Source organism: Leuresthes tenuis, unplaced genomic scaffold, assembly GCF_036924035.1.
Source record: "Leuresthes tenuis unplaced genomic scaffold, fLeuTen1.0.hap1 SCAF_6, whole genome shotgun sequence".
Classification (NCBI taxonomy): domain Eukaryota; kingdom Metazoa; phylum Chordata; class Actinopteri; order Atheriniformes; family Atherinopsidae; genus Leuresthes; species Leuresthes tenuis.
The window spans coordinates 14,288,863-14,308,574 of record NW_027325360.1 but is presented as its reverse complement, the minus strand read 5'-3'; the positions used below and the strand labels follow the sequence as shown (position 1 = coordinate 14,308,574).

Here is a 19,712-nt window from a genome sequence, read left to right as displayed (position 1 = left end):
AAGTACAGCCGTCCAATCATAACTCAGTTTGTTAATTCTCTTCCTGAGCCACTAGCCCTTGCATAAACAAGAGCGTGAGAGGACAGTCAACTGCTAAGGGAGAAACAATTTTCTCCAGAACCTTTGGTTTGTACTGTAAAGATGAGCAGAATTGCTGGATTTCTCAGGCGTACTTTTGGAGTAGTACGCGACCATGTTGGGACAGACCATTTGGGCAATAAATACTACTTTATCCCTGAACAGAGGTCGTGGACAGGTAAAATAAGACTTGTGCTAAAATTAGCTTGTTTTGATTTTAACACACGTAGACAAGTGAAGATGATACTTTTTTAAAAAAAAATGTTTTTAAGGGCTATTAAAAGTAGTGTTTTACCTTGTGTCCCTGACAATACGTCTTCACACTTTGCCGGTTGTCATTCCCGTAAACTAAACTGCCCTTGGTTTTTTTTTATTGTTTGTTTTCGTGTCAATTTTAGCCGCTCTTCCTGAGTTCTAGTTCAAACTCTTAAAAATTTCACCTTTGAGTTTTTTTTATGTTTGCATCAATGTGTCATAACTCTACTGTCATCGTGCTGCTTTGGATTCGACTTTACGTTACCCTTTTGCTCTTGTAGTACCATGATGTCACCACTAGATAGCGCATCTGTCTCAATAACAACATGGTCATTTTGCAGTTTTGATACAAGCTTACTTTTCATTCAATGCAAAAAAAAAAATTCTAAAAGACAACTCTACTGTCCCAAATGTTTAAAGAGAAATAGATCCACCACTGCTCCTTATCAAATGATTACTTGTCTGTCATGAGGATTTATAAGGAGGAATATATCCCTACTGAGACTTGGCAGTGTTACTGCATGTGCTGCTCAAGCCAAGCAGAAGACTTTGTGTCAGGCTGATCCTGTTGTGGGATGCCGGTGGTGTCTTTTGCACTCTCTGTCTTAAAGACCAATGATATGATTGTTGGCCATGTGAGCTTGATGGCCAAGCTTACTCTCTAGTTGCCTTTCTAATTATCAGTAGAATTTCCCATTATTGGAATAGGAGGTTTGTTGGCATTGTAGCATTCCCCCGTTAAAAGTCATCAGCCGCAGGCCTCCTACGTAAGGTCACAAGTTGGGAATTGCAGGTCAAAGAGCAAGACCTTTGTCAGTTTCAGCTATAATACTGTTAGTTAGCAGTTACAGACAGTTGGAGCCCACTGTAGCTCGCGCGGAAGGGCGGTCATCTGCCATTCGGGAGGTCAGCTGTTCAGTCACTGGCTTCCCCTCATCACTTGTCAAAGAGTCCTTGGGCTTTGAATCCCACATTGCCTCCTATGCATTCATCGGTGTGTGTGAATGCGTGTACACTGCATAGCCTGGAACGCTATGTGGATAGAGAGGTACTGTATGGGTGTGTGAATGGATGAATGTGGCTTGTGGTGTAAAAGCGCTTTGAGTGTTCAAAAAGACTACAAAAGCGCCACATAAATGCAGTGCATTTACCAATTTGTTCATAACAAGAGGTTTCGGTGGAATTATACTCGAGCACAGCGCCTTCTCTTCCCAAATATTGTGTATTTATAGGTTGCACAGTTCAGTACATATCGTTGTGTTTGTCTCCCTCTCATGGTCTAATATTATACATACAAGATAAAGTTTCTCACACTTGCATAGAATTAATAGATGTTATACAGTGAATGCATTCTTGGGTATTTGTCTAAATGGATTAAACTAGGCTGTTTTGTTTGGGAATTTTGTTCTGCTGAAGAGGGACCTACCTCTGACAGGTTGCATGCCTGCCTTCTTTCTGACAGAACTTGACTTTGTGCTTCACCTTTTCTCAGCAGTTTGTGAGGAATCTTGCACCCACCTCTTATTTATAATTCATTACAAGGCTGCTCCTCTACCCCTGGCTGTCAGACTATTCAAATGAGACATCACAGAAGCCGTCTTCTCGCACGCTACAGGCTAACGTATGCAATGTCCCATCACAATGACTGACACTGTAGAGAGGCTAGTTGGCTTGTAGGAAAAAACGGTTCTTACCGACACTGTTGTGTACGCCACACAGGCACAAATGCCGGCTCATATATATATATTCATCCTAAACCATAAAGAAAAAGACGGTGTATATATTTGCATGTTTTTTTTTTCCAACACTCACTCCGTTCAGCCTGGTGGAAAAAAAAAAACCCAGATGCATTATTCAGTCCATATGTCTTGCTAAAGCTTGCTCTTTTTGATCTTAAACTGATGGGCCAAGCAGGGGCTCAGGGCCTTAAGGCATGGACCGCAGGGTTTTCCACTGCAGTGCACAAGTTGTGGTTAAAATAGGTGAGGAGTCTCTCTCTTTATTTGTCTGCCCGCTTCTTCTATTCATTCATCTCTGCTGCAGTCCATCCCTCTCTACCTTTATGCTTTGCTGCTCCCATTTTCTACCTCTCTCAGTCTGTTAACTTTAACAAACTGGGGCGTAAGCAAATCTGAGAGCTGGGGATAGGCTACATGTTAGAATGTCAATGGTTGCTAAGACAGAAATGGAAAAAGAAGACGACTTTTTTTTGTGTGTGTGTGGATGTGTCCAATCTAATTTCATCAGTGGTTGCCCTTCTTGTTTGCTTTCACATAGTCCTTTCTTCCCGTGCCCCTCCCCTGTATCGCTGCCTCTGGATTTTCTTCCTTTGAAGTAATTCCAGCGTTGATCTCTATTCAAAACAGTGAAGTATTTCAACAGTGTGGAGAGATAGACCCAGCAGAGAGCTTTCTAAACCCCTCTGCTTAGATGTTGCTTCTCATCAAAATGAAAAGTCCACGGTATGAAGTGCACTCCTTGAAAAAGAGAACCTCTGTATCTGTCTGCACAAAAGGTCCAGCAGCTATAAAGGACTGCTGTATACTGCTTGCCTCATAGAGACGACAATGATATAGGCTGTGGAGGCCTTAGGATTGTTGTGTGTGTGTGTGGCGGGGCTACAAGAAGGCCACTGGTTTTCGAAGGTCTTTGCCTTGGTGCTGTCCCCACAGAGCTGAATAGAGAATCTATATTGCTCTGTCTTTCTGTGTGCTTCTGTCCCCCAGGCCCTGCTCTGCCTCACACTGCACGGGGCGCCATGTCATGCTGCCCAGATGAAAGCCCAGCATTCTCAGGATGGGCTCATTCGTCTTCAGCAGCAGGCCTGCAGCTCTGACGCCTGCCTTCCCTCCCTTTATTTAGGAAGAGAGGCGCGCTGACATTATCGGCTGCTGCAGGCACATTTGAAAATAATTGCCTGTATGATTGCTATTTTTCTTACCTCTTTGAGGAGGTGTAGCCTTTGTCTTGGAATCAATGGCTGCTCAATACTGGACAGGGGAAAGGCAGTTTCCTTTCATGTCTCAGTAAAAAGAATGTATTTTTAGTGCTATTCATTTAAGCTGTGTGTGCCATGCAGTTTTAATCTATTGGTCCTCTCCACTGTGTGGAGAATAGAGGAGATTCAGAGGTTCTTCAGAGGTGCAGCACGCTGTTGCAGAGAAAAGAAGCATTGACTCGTCATCCTATCACTATCCCTCTCTCTTTGTCTATTATTTATTTGATTCCACAGCTCTGTTCTATGAAGTGAAAAACTGAAAAGGCCTCAGTTCTGCTATTTCAGGATAGGTGACTCTAGGGACTGAGAAGGAGGTGTGTGCTTTTGCATTAGTGCTTGCATTTGTGATTGTTTACGTGTGCTTAGGCAGCATGCAACTACACACCCTGTGTTTGTGTTTATATTTGTGTGCATTTTCCCAAAAATAAGGGGGGGGGGGGGGGGGGGATTCAGCAATTGCATGTTTTTTCTCTCCACTTCATGCCCTAACACGCTTAACAGAACAACAGATGGCTGTGTGTCATCAGAGCATTAATTCAAGCCCCATATTTCCGTGGAAAGACTCACAGTGGAAAGCGACAAGGGTCCAAATGGCTGTTTATTCTGCCACAAGTCATCCCCTGGGTGTGATGAAGGAAGGTCTATCCTACAGTAGGACACCATGGCAGTGTTTACCAGAGCGCCCGTGTCCAGAGCCGCTACAGTAAATCATGCTAATTGATCAGCAGCCTTGCAATGCATGGGGTTTAAATGAAGGTTGTTTAATCGTTCTAGGATTTAGCTCATCTCGCTGTGTACTGGTTGCCAAGTGTATATTTGCATGTGTATGTTGTGGTCCATCATGGATGGCTTAACTAGTTCATTAAAAAGGCATTTGAAGAAATGGATGCTGAAAGTGAGAGATGGGCCCATTTATTTTCAGTGGCAATTTCACATGGGCTTAGATCCAATATCAGTGGCTCAAGTATTTTGCAGGTCCATTAAACACTGCCTATCTGCAGTAGATCTGCATCTGTGTATATATCTTACTTGAAATTAGTTTTACTGTTTAGGTAAATTGCTGCTTGATACAATCAGTGATGCCAACAAAAGAAACCCGCACATTCATTTAAAAATGAACATTTCCGTTGACCTAGACGTGATTCAGGGCTAATACATTTTAACACCTGAGGAGCCTTTGTTGGTCAGAAAACTCAACCAGGAAGACTGACAGACAGGCTGACACACAAGGAGACATCTCCTGGAGCCTGGCGCTGCTTATTCTAGTCAGAATATTTTAATAAAGCAGACAGGCAGAGAGAAATAAGGCAAGGAGGAGGAAAGGGAAAGGAGAGAAGATAAGGCTGAGGGAGACCATTGGAGGGTGGAGAGGAAGGTGGGGTACAGAAAGTGAGTGACAAAGAACAAAGGAGATGCTGACATATGGGGTGAAATTATAGAGTGGGGGAAGAATGGAGGAAGTAAAAGTGAAAGGATGGTTTCTGACAGAAAGAGGGTGAAATGAGTGGGTGGAACAGGCAGGCAGAAAGAGAAGGTGGGGATAGGTTAAGGGTGACAGAGTGGTGGTTTGGGGAGGAGTTGAAGGTGCAATGGAGGGAAAAGGAAGAAGGGGGTAGGAAGGGAGTGGCGGAGGTGAACGGAGAGGGGTGGACAGCACACACATGGGCCTCAGAGGAGCTGCTTTAGGAAGGAAGGGGGTTCACACCGCTCCAAAGCTGCACAAAGAATGCTGACTTCCTGGCTCTCCATAGTCCTTTTCATAACCCATTGGGCTGTGGTGGGGGCTGCCCATGAGGATGGGTGGTCTCAGATAGAGGGGGACAAGTATCTCCTCCACTTTTAACTAAAGCTGCATTTAGTTAAAAGTAATGCACAGGGGAAATCAAAGTATCCCTTTTCATGTTTTTATCATTTTGATATGACTTTTTCTGCACTGCTCTGGCATGAGTCCCTCAAGCCTTGATGGAATCGGCAGCAACGCAAGGGACAAGCACAACGAGGGCTAAATAAAACTGAGAAGCAGCAGCAGCAGGCCGACTTTATACCCAAGCTCCTCCTCTCACTGGAACTGAGCACAACAACGACTGGCCTTTTCCCTCTAAACCTCATCCAGCATCACCGGGCTCTTGGCTAATGGGTAACCATGGTTACAGGCCTCAGACATCCCCTCCATGATTTTTTTTTTTCTTTTCTTTTTTCAACAGAGAAAGAGATTGGAGGAAGGGAGACAGAGAGAGGGTGCCCATGTCGGTACCTGGTTGCCCTTGTATCACTGATGCTTATCAGATCACTCCATCCTCATAAAGCTGTCCATTACGATGCACGGATTGGTCCCCCCATTCTTCTCCAGCACACAGCTCAGCTAGAGAGGAATAAACTTGGCTGAACACAAGCTGATGGGCTTGCTGTTCCACCGCTGTGTGAGTCCTGAAACTCCCTGTGTATAACCGAGAAAGCCAGTTGCCATTGAGAGGGAACAATGACTGCTAATGCTGTTGCATTTGGAGATTTTCACTGCATCGCACTCTGTTTAAGCACAAGTGAAGATGGATGTAGATGTCAGTGTGAATGCTAAGGAGGTTGAGACTTAGTCCACCACATGGGGTCAGCTGCAGAGAGATCATTCTCTGATATTGAGAGTTTTATGGACTCTTCTTACCCAGATGTTGCCGATTGAAGCGTGCTCCCAAGACATCCGCGTCTGTGACGAAAAGCAAAATGCAGGAGAAAAGCACACGGCACAAGATGCCAGCAATGACATTGTGGAGGTGAAAAACCACTCAGGTTGCCCCCAGCAGTACTCACCAGGGAGCTGATGTGCAAGGTAGGGGGTTTTATGTGTGTGTGTGTGTGTGTGAGAGAGAGTGTTGAAGCAGGTGATGGAGTTTAGTGGGGTGTGTTCAGGGTTCAAAGAGCAGCCCTCAGAGCGCATCATGTCTTATTTTAACGAATGGGAAGGATTGAAGTGTGGCTGCTACGGCAACCCCTCACCCATCCTGCCTCTCTGTCTCCTCCCTTCCCTCCCCTTCCTCTCCCCTCCCCCCTGGTTGCACAGCCATGCTCACAGATGAGTTGTGCTCAGACAGGTGAGATGGCTCATAAATATTTATGCTGTGGGATTTCATTCCTCCTGCCGCTGGCCCCTCCCCCTCTCCAACGCAGTGCTGCGTTTGTCCTTCACGGTAAAGAGGCAGCGTCCTCGCTCCTGTCCCTCAGGTTAATCTGCCTGCGCTCTAGCCAGTTGTATGTGTACGTGTGTACGTGTGTGTGTGTGTGTGTATATTTGACTGGTAAATAGGTTTTCACCCTAGTGAGTGATGAGAAGGCAAACCTGTCACAAGGGGGCCCGCTGAGACCGAGAGCTCCTAACACCCTTCATACCTCTCTTTCTCACTCTCAAGGTGGGGGAGAAGGAAGGTGCAGGACTGTGAAGCAGACAGATAGCATCCACCCGGTTTGATGACTGTATGTGTCAGGAAGAGTGTACGAGTTAGTCGATCATCAGACAATGCTAAACATTTTCTGGCTCTGTTTTTTTTTCGTTTTTTTCTTTTTTTTTCCACAATAAAGATTGTCTTGCGTCCCTTTGTCCAATGTAATTGGAATACTTGTGGATTCTTGTTATTTGATTTATTTTTTTTCGTTACTTGACAAAGGAAACAACTTCGTGAAAGACTGGCCCATATTTGTGATTTCAAGGTACAAAGATAAAACTGATCGACACCAAGTTGAGTTTGAAGACTTCGGGTTGTGTCCTGGGAACTTCTGACCGACCGCTTCCTCATCTTCTATTATTTTTGTAATTTTCAAAAGTTGAGTTGTTGATCGGGCATATTAACAAGGAGTTGTAGGAAGTATGATCTTATTTCTCTGTTCATATGTTTTAAGGTTGTGATGAAGCTACTTTAAATATAGAAATATGAATATATCTAAATAAAAGCATAAAATGTGCCGGGCCAACTAAGTCTCGATGCTATATTACAGGAAGAGAGTGCCTACGTACAACAATTGCATTCCCAAATAAACCCAACTGTTACAGAACGTACGCCGTTCATTGTCAGATTACAGCTACAGCGTTGGAGGAGTCAGTGTTTTCTTGTCTTAGTTTAGTCTCTTCCTGGGCATTTTTCATAGTTAATCTAGCTCAAAAATTACAGCGAGCATGGGATTCACTCCAGTCAGACTGACGAGCCTCCTCCCAGGGCGTATATGATGGGAGGATCAAGCTTGTTTCCTAAAAACATGTGCGTGCTGTATTCTTCATTAGAACCCGCAGATAAAAGATGTTGTGGAAAGGGTTTAGTCATGCTGCAAATGCAACGAGACGAGAGGAGAGGAGAGGAGAGACAGGGGGAGAGGTGCAACCTACAGGAGACAGAGGAAAAAGTAGGCTCTTCTCTTTATGCCTATTATCTAGGCATTAGCTGAAGCTAAGCATGTTGCATGTGAGGTCTGTAATACAATGGTGCCATTTCAGTGGGTTACCACCCACACCCAATGCAAATATGGATATGATCAGCTTATAATTAGCATACGTGTTACATGTGTTTGTAAGTTTTGTCTAGAGAACGCAGGGTTTTTTTTTTGTTTTTTTTTTAGCTCTATCACGAATGTTTTCTAGAAAACTTTTTCTCAGAAGAAATTCAAGGGAATGCATGTCAACAAATGCAAGGAGCAGTTTTTCTTGCAGCATGAGGTGTTTGTTAAATCTCGGTGTAACAAAAAAATAAATAAATAAATTCTAATAGCTGCATAGCTTAAGCCTGTGAGGCCCTTAGTGACAATCTAGTGGGAACCAAGGCAGAGCCAAAGCAATACTAGCCTAATTAGCTGACCTGATTAGTACAGAAGCTGGATAAAGTATGGACAGAAATTGTCCTCATAAGACAGCACATGGATGAAAGATGTTGTTTTTTTGTTTTTTTTCTTTCTATATTCAAATGTGTCGAAAACAGAAAAAGGGAAACCCACTTCGCGACTTTCGTTTCGCCACTTTTTAAAGCGCCATCATTCATCCATCCCGGTGCCAAACCCATCTGTTATGGCTGAAGTGAACATTAGGGCCATCAGTCTGCGGTGTGCGTGGAGGTGGTTGCCTCCATTTGTCCATGTCCATTCAGCTGCGGAGAAACTGTGATGGAATCCTGACAGATTGTCTGTGTTTTGGAGCGTGTTGTTTTTCTTGCCCGTCCATTTCTCTCCTTCGAGCCATGTTTGCCATGCATCATCTCTCTCTCTCTCTCTCTCTCCCTCCCTCCCCGCTTGCACCTCCTCCTTCCTTGCCTCATCATTTCTTGGAGGGATGGAAGCGATGGATATACACCTGAGTACCTGTGAGGAGAAACTGGGGGTAGCCCAGCTCGTGTTTTTAGTGGGAACCGAATGACGCTCCCTGGCACCACACAAAGACATAACACAAGTGGGTCTTTTTATTGCTCTTGCCCTCTATCTTATTCTGTCTCTCCATAGTCACCCCCCTGCCTGTGTGTCCATGTCACTATGTGCCAGCCAAACTTGTCTAATCAGCAGATTTGACCAAAATAATTGGTGGTGGCCTTGCTGCTAGCAAGCACCGTGCTGTATACAGATAGGGGGGAAAAGGAGCACTTAATATTCCATGCAGCTCGTGCCTCTCCTGTTCTCTGTGATATCTGACCTCTTTTGTCTCCTGCTCGGCTTGATGTTGATTTTGGAGGGCATTGTTAGCCAGAGTGCTGCGATTGGAAGAGGTTGTCGGTGAGGGGGGCTGTGGTTGGTCGGGTTTAAGGAACACTGATTTGCATAAAGGCTTAGCCCAGATTTGGAGCCACTCAGCGAGATCTGAGGAGAAGGGCCCGAGGGCCACGAGGTAATCATCCATGGCCTGTCACAGCACTGTCATCCCTCTGCATATCTGTGTGTCTGTCTGTATCTCTGTGAGCTGGTGAGGGAGAGCATTGTGTCTTAACTTCTTTGTGTTTATTTGTATTCCTTCGCAATTTGTGTGCATCATTGGCGAGCTTCACTATCTCACACTTGCTGTGTTTCTTCTTCTTCTTTTTTTATTTTTTCCCAGGAAGGCTTGCCCGTGCCAAGCGGATAGTGGTGGTGGCCAATCCTAAAGAGCATGAATATATGGAGGGCAACATTCCGATGGAGTGGGATGGTGAGTTTGGACTGCAGCATCCCTGCCGCATATTGTAACTATCACTTATACAGATACATGGCAATGTTAACAAATCAGCTATCCAACAGAGTGGCGCAAAAATAAAATGGAATGACAGATTCGTGGCTGTATCTTTTGGGACCTTTTGGATAATCCATTCATTTGCTTATTTTTTTTTTCATCCTGCTGGACGGGTTGGGGGTTGGAAATGAGTTTATCAAAGATGCCTTCTGCTTGCATTATACAGCCGCACCATAAAGTAGTGTTTCAAATTTCTTACAACTGGATACAAACTGTTCCTTGTGTCTCAGACTGTCTTTATCCACCTTAAACCCCCTCATCCTGCTTCGCCCCATCCCTCATGCATTTTCATCAGGATGCAAATAAGAGAGGGATAAAAAGAGGCCCCGAATCCCTGCGCTAGCTGGAGGAAGAGTTACACAATCTCTCTCCCTCTTTTCTTTCTGCCTCCCTTTAACCTGCTCTGCTGTGCAGCCAGCTCAGCCAAAATATAGCTTCTTATACGGATAAAGAGATGACAGGCAGCCATAGGTCTGCTCGGGAGGAGAAAGAGGCATAGAGGTACTGATGAGGAATGTTAAAACTAATACTTTTAAATTTGTTCAAAGAAGATCCTCGCTTTCTCTGCAGAGACACAGAGCTCAGTGGCCCTGCTCTGCCTAGACCAAAGCCGGATTAATGTTTTGAGTTTATATTCATCTAGTTCTGCATGTTTCCCTGTAGTTTACCAAGTGACATGAAACAAAACAAACTTGAAAAAAAAAAAAAAACCTGGTTACATTCCCCCAACCAGCTGGGTTTCTCAGTAGTTACCCTGAGCTTCTGGAGCGCCCTCAAACTCAGTGATGCTGGAGCTGGAGCCTTGAAATATGACTGCAGGTTTTGTTTGTGCAGCGTATGTTCATGTGGGTGTTCTCACTCTTCGCCTTTTTTCTCTTCCAGCTTGGATCCGAGGCAGACGGAAGCAGCCCCCCTCCATCGAGGTACGTGCAACCCCCCCCCCCCCCCCCCCCCCCCCCCCCCCCCCCCCCAAGCTTCCCGCTGCGCTGATGGTTGGACTCTAGGGGACTAGTTACAAGGGAGAGAAAGAAGCAAAGACGGAAAGGAAAAGCTTTGATTTGTTTTATGTTACGATTTCTAACCGAATCCAGGAACTTTGGGGGACAGGTGCTAAAATAAACAGCAGCTAAAGCGCATTGATGGCGCGACTGAGAACAGAAACAGCCTCCGAGCACGGGGCTCACTGACACCATGTCCTAGTTTACTTTCTTTTCTTTTTTTTTCCAGCAGAAGCCTGCATCTCGGCTTTTTGTGTTTTATTTCTGGCAGACTCCAAGATGGGAATGGTGAAGGCGTGCAGTTTTTCCCCTTGTGTTCCTCTCACTGGGTTTATTGCTCTTTAAATGTGAGAATGCTGGAAATGATTTGGCTGGTAAAATGTGGGTCTATAGGAAATCCCTTGGAAGGCCAGTGCCCAGGCACTCTTTCTCTCTCTCTCTCTCTGTCCTCGGTCCCTGCCAGTAGCCAGTGCCATCCCCTTCCTCTTTTGCCAGAACATTCTCTTCCAATTTTCTGCCTTGCGTCTGCCCAATAGCTGCTATCGACAGCTGGACAGTGTTGATGTGGCCAAGGCTTCACTCCCAGCACATTACCCTACCCCTTGTCACGCTCCCTCTCTTCCTGGTCCAAACCGACATAAATTGATTGGATTAAATCCTGTCATTAACAGGCTGGAAAAGCAGCTCAGTATGTTTGTCTCCCTCCCCAAAAAAAGGCTTTTTGGCCACGGCTCTCCCCTCTCTTTTCCAGTCCTTCAGTTTTGCCAGCACACAACAGCATTATGCCCATTCCTCCCTTCCTTTTTGGCTCCTAGAGCCAGGGCGAGGCTAACATCACTGGACACTAGCTGCAGCTGAAGTGGGTAACTATTCCACCAGTTGACGGTTCAGTTTATAATTGTTTCCAGGAGTTGGAATGGTTGTTGATTTTGTAAATGCCTCTTGTCCTGTTAGCTTAGCAATCTGTGCCATGGACTACTTTTTTTTAAAATCAGGGTTTTTTGAAACCGTGTACTATAGATTTACCGAAGGAGCTTGTTATTTTCCAAATGAATGCTCTACTTTAGACTTAAAAGATACACGCGTTTGTTCCTGGAAGCTGCTGAGTGCATCCACATTATTCTTCTAACTAGTGGGCGGCTCTAAGATGAGAGAGAGGTAGGTCAATAATGAGGGGGAATTATCACTGCTTTAGCTTAGAAGTTCCAGCAAGTAATGTTGAGGCCACAATTCATTTTTACAAGTCCTCTGGGAGCTGCCCGCTTCACATTTCCAACTCCACAGACCTTTGCAGATCAGGCTAGACTTCGTGGTAGATGGCTTCGAAAACTTGATGTAACCAATCATATCAATGTGGCTGGTGTTCAATAACTCCAAAAGTTTGATCACCTAACGCTTTTAAGGATATGGGATTAAGTTAGCAGAGCAGAAAGGAATAATCTCTTCCTTCATATCTCCCAAGCCAAGTGCTCAGAATCTTTATACATGGCATGACAAAAGGTGCAAGATGTAAGGTGAGACTGTGGAAGAATTAAGTTCCCTATTAATACAAATATTTTAGGACTCTGTAGACTGCTATAACTTTTGAAATTCCAGTCCTTTTTTTCAAGTATATTCTTATATTCTCAAACAATTAAAAATCACCACTTTCCACAGATTTTAGCACTGTGTTGACTAAAATGTGTCACTCTATAATTAGATTATTCATCCATCAGTCTTTGACATTTGTCTGGGTTTAGGTCATGTAATTGCATTACTGTTCTGTACTGTCAGCTGTTGTATTTAATAATTATTTTCATTGTTTTTCATCATTCTGTGACAAACGTCCTGGAAATACTTTGGTTTTATGTGATAATCCATGCGGATAGACCCTGATGTGGCATGAATGCGTGTCTCTTTATTGCACAGGAGCTACTGGTGAATGAGTCCCAGAGGGAGCAGATCAAACTGAAGGCCAAGGAGGTGGAGGAGAAAGATCTAGCTCAACAGGCTAAAGAGTACGAGGAAGGTCTGGTGGCGACACCTGCAAAGACTGTGGCGCAGGGCCATGCAGCTGCCACCAGCTTTGGCAAGCAGGAGATAAGCGAAGAGCCAACAAGCACTGCAAACACGTTCCAGCCGGGCTCCTGGATACCCGCTTCCAAGAAATAGACTGAGACATCTACAGAGACTGAAACTGCAGCACACTGTAACGCAATCCACAAAAAAAAGGCCCCACCATAAACGTTTAGTGGAGATTTGATCTCTGAAACTTCTCTCTCTATAACGCAAATAAACTATGACTTTGGAAATGACCAACTCGACTTTTACCTTCACAGAAGTGTTCACTGCAGTTTTATTGGACTTTTCTACACTTTAAAGCGGGTTTCCATTTTCCTTTCCCTTTGTACCCAAGACAGTATGCTTCTCTTATTTTGAATCTAACTTTATGGGCTAATTTCATGTCACTCAAAGCCCTGCAAATAAAAGGAAAAAAGTTAAATAAATACGGGGTTTACCTCGAGTGTGCGGAGTACATCTCATGTTTGGGAGATAATGTATGAAATCATTTCTCACATGTTCCAAAATGTAACTCCAGTTACATTCAATACAGAGTCTGAAGTTTTTGTTAATCTTTAATCTCCCGCTCCGGTTAGAATAATGAATGTTTCTGTGTTTACTCCGAAGAAGAAATTCTTCCCCGTTCACTTCCTTCATCTGGTGTGAGTTGCTGAAGGAAGTTGAGCAGAGCTGACAGTCAGAAGACGGTCTTCCTACAACTGTGTGTTCCTCGAGAGACGATAGTTATGTGAAACCGTGAGAAATAAAAGTCAGTGACGAAGAAGAAAAGTAAGAACCGGTACACTGCTAAAATGTCAACACTAATCAAATTGTTCCATGGCAACAAGTTAGTCTTTCACACCATATTGTTTGCTGTTATGATCAACCTTCCTGTGCTGCTGGGGTTATTGGGGGCCTTGTTAATTTTATGTTACCCTTCTGACAAGGTTTCACTCTGATGCTCCTCCGTCTTCATAGACATAAACCTTGCGAATGCAGTTATTTACTTGTATCTTTTCTGTGTATGACAGGCAGGTTGCGCAACATCTTATCCACATTTGAGCATTTATATTTATTTGTGTCTTTTTCATTGAAGTCTTGATCAGTGAATAAAAGCCTACGAGCACTCTTGTTTCACTGTTGAAGGTTTGGCTCGATATTGCATTCAAAGAACTTTATCATTCAATCCATTCAGACAAAGTTTTCCTATCAACATTGAAAACTTTATTGGAAAATAATTTGGTTAGCTTGCAAGTGACTGATTTTGAAAAAGTTCCAATATGCTCATTACATTAAGTCAAATAAGCAGAACAGGGGTGTTGACAATGGAATGAAAGGTGTTGCAATAGCTGCACAATATATCGATATCTGTATAAAAACATGATCGCTGAGCTCTTGCTGACCAGAGTCCCACTGGGACAAGCCTCCTCTTGGCAGTACTGTGCATCTCAGCACTGTCAGGTCTGTGGGGCCAGCATCCCTCCTCCTGGACATGAGGCATAGTAGCCCTGCGCTGACAGTTGGGCCTGGACAAGGAAGGGCACCATGTCGTCATTTGGACTAAGGAGGGCTGTGGGCGTGATGACTTGTCGTCCCTGTTTTTATGCCCTCATCCTACCCCCCCAACGGGCTCAGTCTTTCTTGGTCCTCTTGGCCTTGGCTATGTTTTCCTGGCGCTTCTGCTTTTTCTTCTGCTCGCGGTCACGTGCCTCGATCATCTTGGCCAGTTTCCAGGACAGCAGCGCACTGGCAATGAAGAGAGGGGTGAGAGCCAGTATGACCGTAGTGAGGAAACCGTAGGGGTCTTTAGCAGCCCACTCCACAACATACTCTGCCCATGCTCGCACATCAATCATCCTGTTCAGCAACGAGCAGGCTCAATCAAAGCTGAGAAAGATGAGAAACAACCAGGGACAGTCAGTGCTAATGTGATGAGTTAAAAAAAAGAAAGAATGGATAGATCGATAATTGTAGGACTATGAACCAGTTATAATACTGAAGGTAGACAAGTAAGCAAAATGAATGTAATGTATCAACAATGAAAATGCACTTTCATCAACTTTCACTTCCAAGCCTCATCGAAATTTAAAATCTAATATACTATATATATTCTAGTATTCTTACAAGCAAAATAAAAATGTATACATTAAATATCCAGACAAGCAATTCTACAGTAGACAGAAAAAGAGCAATAATCCGTTTTATTAAAGGGGACATTTATCAAGATGCTGTGTCTCTCTTCTGAATCACTACATTTAAGATATTTCTGATTTCTGAAGTCTAAAAATGTAGTCTCAACTAAGACTCAGGCTGACGTTTTTGTAAACACGATTATTATCTGAAAAACTGAGCACACTCATTTTGATGTAGTTGATAAAGACTGAACCTACCCTGTTTATTCCATCATTTCAATAACCATAGATAGAATCATCGTATACAGTAGATACACGGTAAGGAACGCTGAGGTGATTACTGAACTGTTTACTATCATAAAGTGTCCAGTACTAGCGTCTCAAAGACAGCTGGACCTATCTTATTATAACAGAACATATTGCATATTTGACGAGTAGCGAAACACAACCGATATAAACACATAATCTCACTCACTTAAAGAGAATAAGGTGAAGCTAACACAAATATTTGAACATGTTTTTTTACACATCACTTATTGTTAACGGGGCTCACTCTTGTCACAAAATGGGCCATTTATGTGTTTTTATTTAGTATTGTGTAATTCATGACTTGGCTTGTTGCGCTTTTTGACCAGCCTATCATATCCTGCTAATGAGCAAAGGTTAGCTAGCATCAGCTCACGTCGTAGCTAGCATTCAACGATGCAGAAACTGCAAACTACTATCTCTGGCTACAACACTGCAGTGGCAATTTATGCTAACAAACTGAGCTAACCTGCGATGGTAATTAGAGCTAAGTTATTTTTTTATGAAGATTTTGCTACATTTCTAAAGTGACTAGCTAAATTGTCCATCTATAACGGCCTAACTTTCAGTAGTCAAACCGCTGACTCTCGGCAAAACAGCAAAAGAGTGTTGCACTTTACGATCAAAAAGACATTAAATCTTTGTTTTAATCGTATTTAGTGAGCTAAAATCACACTATATATAATAAATAAACTTACCAAAGTGCAGAGATTTATGTTTATCTCCACGATGATAAACACCCAGCTCCGCCCTGTTCCAGGAAGTGAAACAGTCCCAATTCACGAGGCATTCATGTATCAAGCAGAATGGGGAGAGAAGCAAAACTTCTATTTTTTATCCTTTTTTCCCCTCTTTTTTATTACAGCCATCGCACCGTAATCAAATTACTTACATATACACAGCCTGGTGGATAGAAAATAGGTTACTGGCTTATTTTATTGTTTGTTAGCTTGTAATTACGTTTGCTTTCATCTTTTTGTGATTTGAAGCTAATTGTGTGTTAATGAAACAGGACGCATGAAGCTAACAATTAAATAGCATTGAGCTGAATCACTTCATTACTAAATTTGCATCCTTTCTCCCAATACTTTATTGAAGATTAATAATACAAAATCGAAAAGTTGTGAATCTTATTTTCCCGTATTCTAAGAAAAACTTACTAAGTTTAAGAAATGTAACCTGAATGCAGCATCATTTCTCGCTCATGATTGGATGTGAACCTTAAATGAACTATAGGGCAATGTAGTCCTTTAGTCCTGAAAAGCGAAAACTTCAAATGTGATGAAATCTATATCAAGTCAGACCTATTTTCCCCTCTCAAATGGCTGCCAGTGATCTGTTATAATTTATGTGGAGTAGGGTACCAAATGCCCTATATGAAAAGCATCAAATCTGTAATATCCCACAAATATCAAAACATAAACCTGCTTGATAGTTGCAAGTCTGAGGTTTAAAGAAATCCAGCAAAGTTTGGAAATCCCTCCACGAACATGCAATACAGTAGTTGAAAAAGATTTTATAGTTTTTGATCCTTTTCTATACTCACTTCATCTGTTTCAGGAAAAGCAAGGTGCCAGAGTCTCTCCCTGCTTCTGCCTTTGGGCGAGAAGTCACTAGTCGCAGTAACTGCATAGAGACACACAGGATACACTCATTCTAAAAAATAAAAGTCACATTCATTCCCAGTATCACCTTAGAATCACCAGTAATCCTAACATATATGTTTTTGGATGGGAGGGAGGGAGGTGGGGATCAGATAGACGGCATAGAAAGGTTCCAGCCAGGATTGGAACAAGGGCCCTTCTTGCTGTGAGGTGAGAAGACCCCTTTACTAATCACCACACCACAGTGCAGCTCCTATTGATGTCTTTTAATTAATAAAACTATGAGCACGCTTGAAAGAAAACCCCCAAGCATGCTAAAGGTATTTAAGGTGAAACTTTAAAACTTTAACTCTAGTAAAAATTTAAGAAAACATGGCATTTTCAGATTGAATCAACATTAGATATATTCTACTGATAATATGTGAATAAATCTGAAACCAGATTACTGCTGGAGCATTGCATGCTAAACAATAATACAACACCTTAACAAAATAGCAATATAAAACGTTTGAAAATAGAAGACTTGTAATTCAGATTACATCTAGCTGCGATTGAAACTTCTGATCATGCCCTGTCTTGAGAATAAAGCAAATGATAGGGCAACAACTGTGTAAGGGGAAAAAGCAAAATGCTCCACTGGCCCTCTGAGAAAAATGACTAACATAACAAAGGAGGACCTGCTGGCTTTGTGAACTTCCTGTGGGGAAGTATTGAAACCAAATCAGGTTAGGCCACATCTGCTCTGTCCATACGGCATGGATCACTTTCAGAGCAGTTCAAAGGCCAGCCTTTTAGACTTACTCACAGAGGAAGGAAAGGGGCAGCTGGGAACGCTTGCAGTGAACAGACACATTGCAAACACACAATCTGTTTTACCAGCATAGTTTTGGCCAACTTTTATAGACAATTTCGAAAAACATACCCGGTATGGTGATTTTTTTTCCTTTGTTACATTTTAGTTTAATCATTAGCTTCTGGTATGTCTCACCAGGCACGGAGATGCAGGGGGTGGGCGATGCAACCACACCCTAACCCCTGATGAGGGTATTACTCCCACAGAAGTAGGGCCCCTCTGCTCATAGCTATAGAGCTAACATGGCCAGCAGACAGGGTGGGGGACCAACAAAATAGCCGCACCACAAGTTTATAGTTAACAAGCTCCACTGGTTTGTTTGTCAGAGTTGTTAGAAAAATGTAAGGTTAGGCCAGACATGGAGGAATTTTCTGCATCCTTTTTTAAGTTTTTTTTTTTTTAACCACTCTAATAGACTCAAACGCAGTTAAGGGGCACAACAGAAAATGAGTCTCACTTCCATAAAACTGCGTTAGGAGCTAATATATGAGTGGATCACAGCTATTTGGATCTTAAGTTTGAATTGCGAACATAGAACTATTTGCACTTTATTTAAGAAGCTTGATTGGATCATTGACCTCTTGCAGCTGGTAAATACACACGTCTTTCAAACAGTCCAGAGTGTAACAAGTTCTCAGTAGAAGAAACGATGTGAGCTACGCTCGCTCTTAAGTTTCTGATCTAAGACTTTAGGGAGCTCCATCCCAATGCACATATGTTCTCCAAGGCTGAATACGCCGCACACTGCTTACTGTATTAATCCCCACGTGTAAAATTAGTGGATGGCTACTTTAAAGTTAAAGTAAGTAAAGAAACAGATTGTCTTTTTAATGATTTGTTTGATTGATTTTAAAGACTGCTGCAGTGAGCCAAACAGCTGACCAAAGTGACTGATGTGACCACAGAAGACAAGCACGCCTGGCTTCATATCTTCACGTTCCTCCTCCTCCCATGGCCTTTTTTGTCTCTGACAGCTGAAAGTCCTTTAAAACCTAAGCCTCAAAAACAACCATCAAGTGGTTATTGAAGAAGTAGGAGCCCGGGGTGGTTGCTTTAGCTCCAAAGGAAGAAAAAAAAGTCGGTTTTCTTGCCCCCTTTTACCCCTGTGGGAAACTGCGAGGCCGCCCCTGGATTAAGTCCCCGCCTTTAAACTCAAATAAGAAGGAAACTTCAAAGTCTGTCGGCCGCCGGGGCTCCGCCCTCGCGCTCCCGAACGGCTTCACAAAGGATTTGCCGACGTTCGGGAATTCCGCCTCCAGTTCCTTTTATAGCGCCACTCGTGCGCTGGCTGAGTTCCAGGATCCCGCCCACTCCCGTTACTTTGACAACACAAAGGACTTCACGGAACTCACAGGCGCCGCCTACCTTTCCAAATAAGGGCAGTCTCTCCATGTACGGCAAACAATCGGTGCGAGATTGCCCTTTTCTCTTCCTTATCCCATTTATATGATCGGAGAGGAACTGCGCTTCAGGTTGGAAGCGGTGCGATCATGGCCGAGCGAGTCCAGCAGCCCTCAGCCAAGCGGCTCTGCTGCCGGCCCGGCTACAACCCGGCATGCAGGCAGGGGCAGCGGGCTGGAGGAGTCCTGTGTGGCGGTGCAGGGTCCGCTCCGGGAGGGTCGGGAAACGGAAAAACACACAACCCCGAGTCGTTGCTCGACATCGCGGCACGCAGAGTCGCGGAAAAGTGGCCGTTCCAAAGGGTGGAGGAGCGGTTCGAGAGGATCCCGGAACCCGTCCAGCGGAGGATCGTATATTGGTCATTCCCGAGAAGCGAAAAGGAGATCTGTATGTATTCGTCTTTCAACGCCGGGGGAGAGGAAAGTGGAACTAGCGGGGACAATAATGACGAGACCCAGCTGCCTTTTCTACGGGGTGTCACTCTGCTGGAGGATGGCTGGGTGGACAACGTATTGCAAGTCGGTGAGTGGACTAAAAGGTTAAAATAGTGCAGGAAAACAGCCTGCAAACACCACTCGCGCTGTGTGCATTTTCCGTGGAGACATACCAGACTTGTAAAGGGCTTGTGTTTGCCTTCCATAGCCTTGCCTATTATAAACAATGCAGGGTATTTCCACACCAGTCTACCCTATAGCTGTGAGAGAATAGCCTATTTTCAGATAAGCCCGTAATAGTAGCCCACTTCTACTTGTTTTTACCCACTGAGCTGTGTGCATTGAATGGCCCGGAGCAATTCAAATTGGAAGCTTAGTACTTTGTTC

At 43.7% G+C, this 19,712-nt stretch overlaps 3 protein-coding genes across 4 annotated transcripts in view; 2 read left to right on the top strand and 1 right to left on the bottom strand.

The window, feature by feature from the left end:
• The first annotated feature begins 32 nt into the window (after positions 1–32).
• Positions 33–13,041, top strand: ndufaf2 (NADH:ubiquinone oxidoreductase complex assembly factor 2). 2 transcript variants are annotated; one of them, XM_072387752.1, is made up of 4 exons: positions 33–256; positions 9,387–9,476; positions 10,440–10,480; positions 12,464–13,041. In XM_072387752.1, exons 1-4 carry the CDS (start codon positions 142–144, stop codon positions 12,704–12,706), a joined length of 489 nt encoding a protein of 162 aa, XP_072243853.1. In that variant the 5' UTR covers positions 33–141; the 3' UTR covers positions 12,707–13,041. The 2 variants fall into 2 exon arrangements, with proteins under 2 accessions (XP_072243853.1, XP_072243854.1); XM_072387753.1 differs by lacking the exon at positions 33–256 and adding an exon at positions 8,597–8,750.
• A 755-nt stretch (positions 13,042–13,796) lies between these two features.
• smim15 (small integral membrane protein 15) lies at positions 13,797–15,819 on the bottom strand. The gene is made up of 2 exons (XM_072387754.1): positions 15,732–15,819; positions 13,797–14,482 (listed from the first exon to the last, which is right to left on the bottom strand). Exon 2 carries the CDS (start codon positions 14,449–14,451, stop codon positions 14,227–14,229), a length of 225 nt encoding a protein of 74 aa, XP_072243855.1. The 5' UTR covers positions 14,452–14,482; positions 15,732–15,819; the 3' UTR covers positions 13,797–14,226.
• Positions 15,820–18,901: 3,082 nt separating this feature from the next.
• The window catches only part of LOC140309761 (zinc finger SWIM domain-containing protein 6-like), a 43,012-nt gene continuing 42,201 nt past the window's right edge, over positions 18,902–19,712 (top strand). The window contains exon 1 of the mRNA XM_072387749.1: positions 18,902–19,413. Coding sequence (XP_072243850.1) covers positions 18,981–19,413 — 433 coding nt within the window. The 5' untranslated portion in view covers positions 18,902–18,980. The remainder of the gene's footprint in view (positions 19,414–19,712) is intronic.

What these genes read in the sequence shown, in the direction of transcription:
- ndufaf2 (XM_072387752.1), top strand. Translation starts at nt 142, where the DNA reads ATGAGCAGAATTGCTGGATTTCTCAGGCGTACTTTTGGAGTAGTACGC. An exon ending in CATTCCGATGGAGTGGGATG is followed by an intron (nt 9,477 to 10,439) that starts GTGAGTTTGGAC and finishes TTTCTCTTCCAG; the next exon opens with CTTGGATCCGAGGCAGACGG. An exon ending in AGCAGCCCCCCTCCATCGAG is followed by an intron (nt 10,481 to 12,463) that starts GTACGTGCAACC and finishes TTTATTGCACAG; the next exon opens with GAGCTACTGGTGAATGAGTC.
- smim15 (XM_072387754.1), bottom strand. Translation starts at nt 14,451, where the DNA reads ATGATTGATGTGCGAGCATGGGCAGAGTATGTTGTGGAGTGGGCTGCT.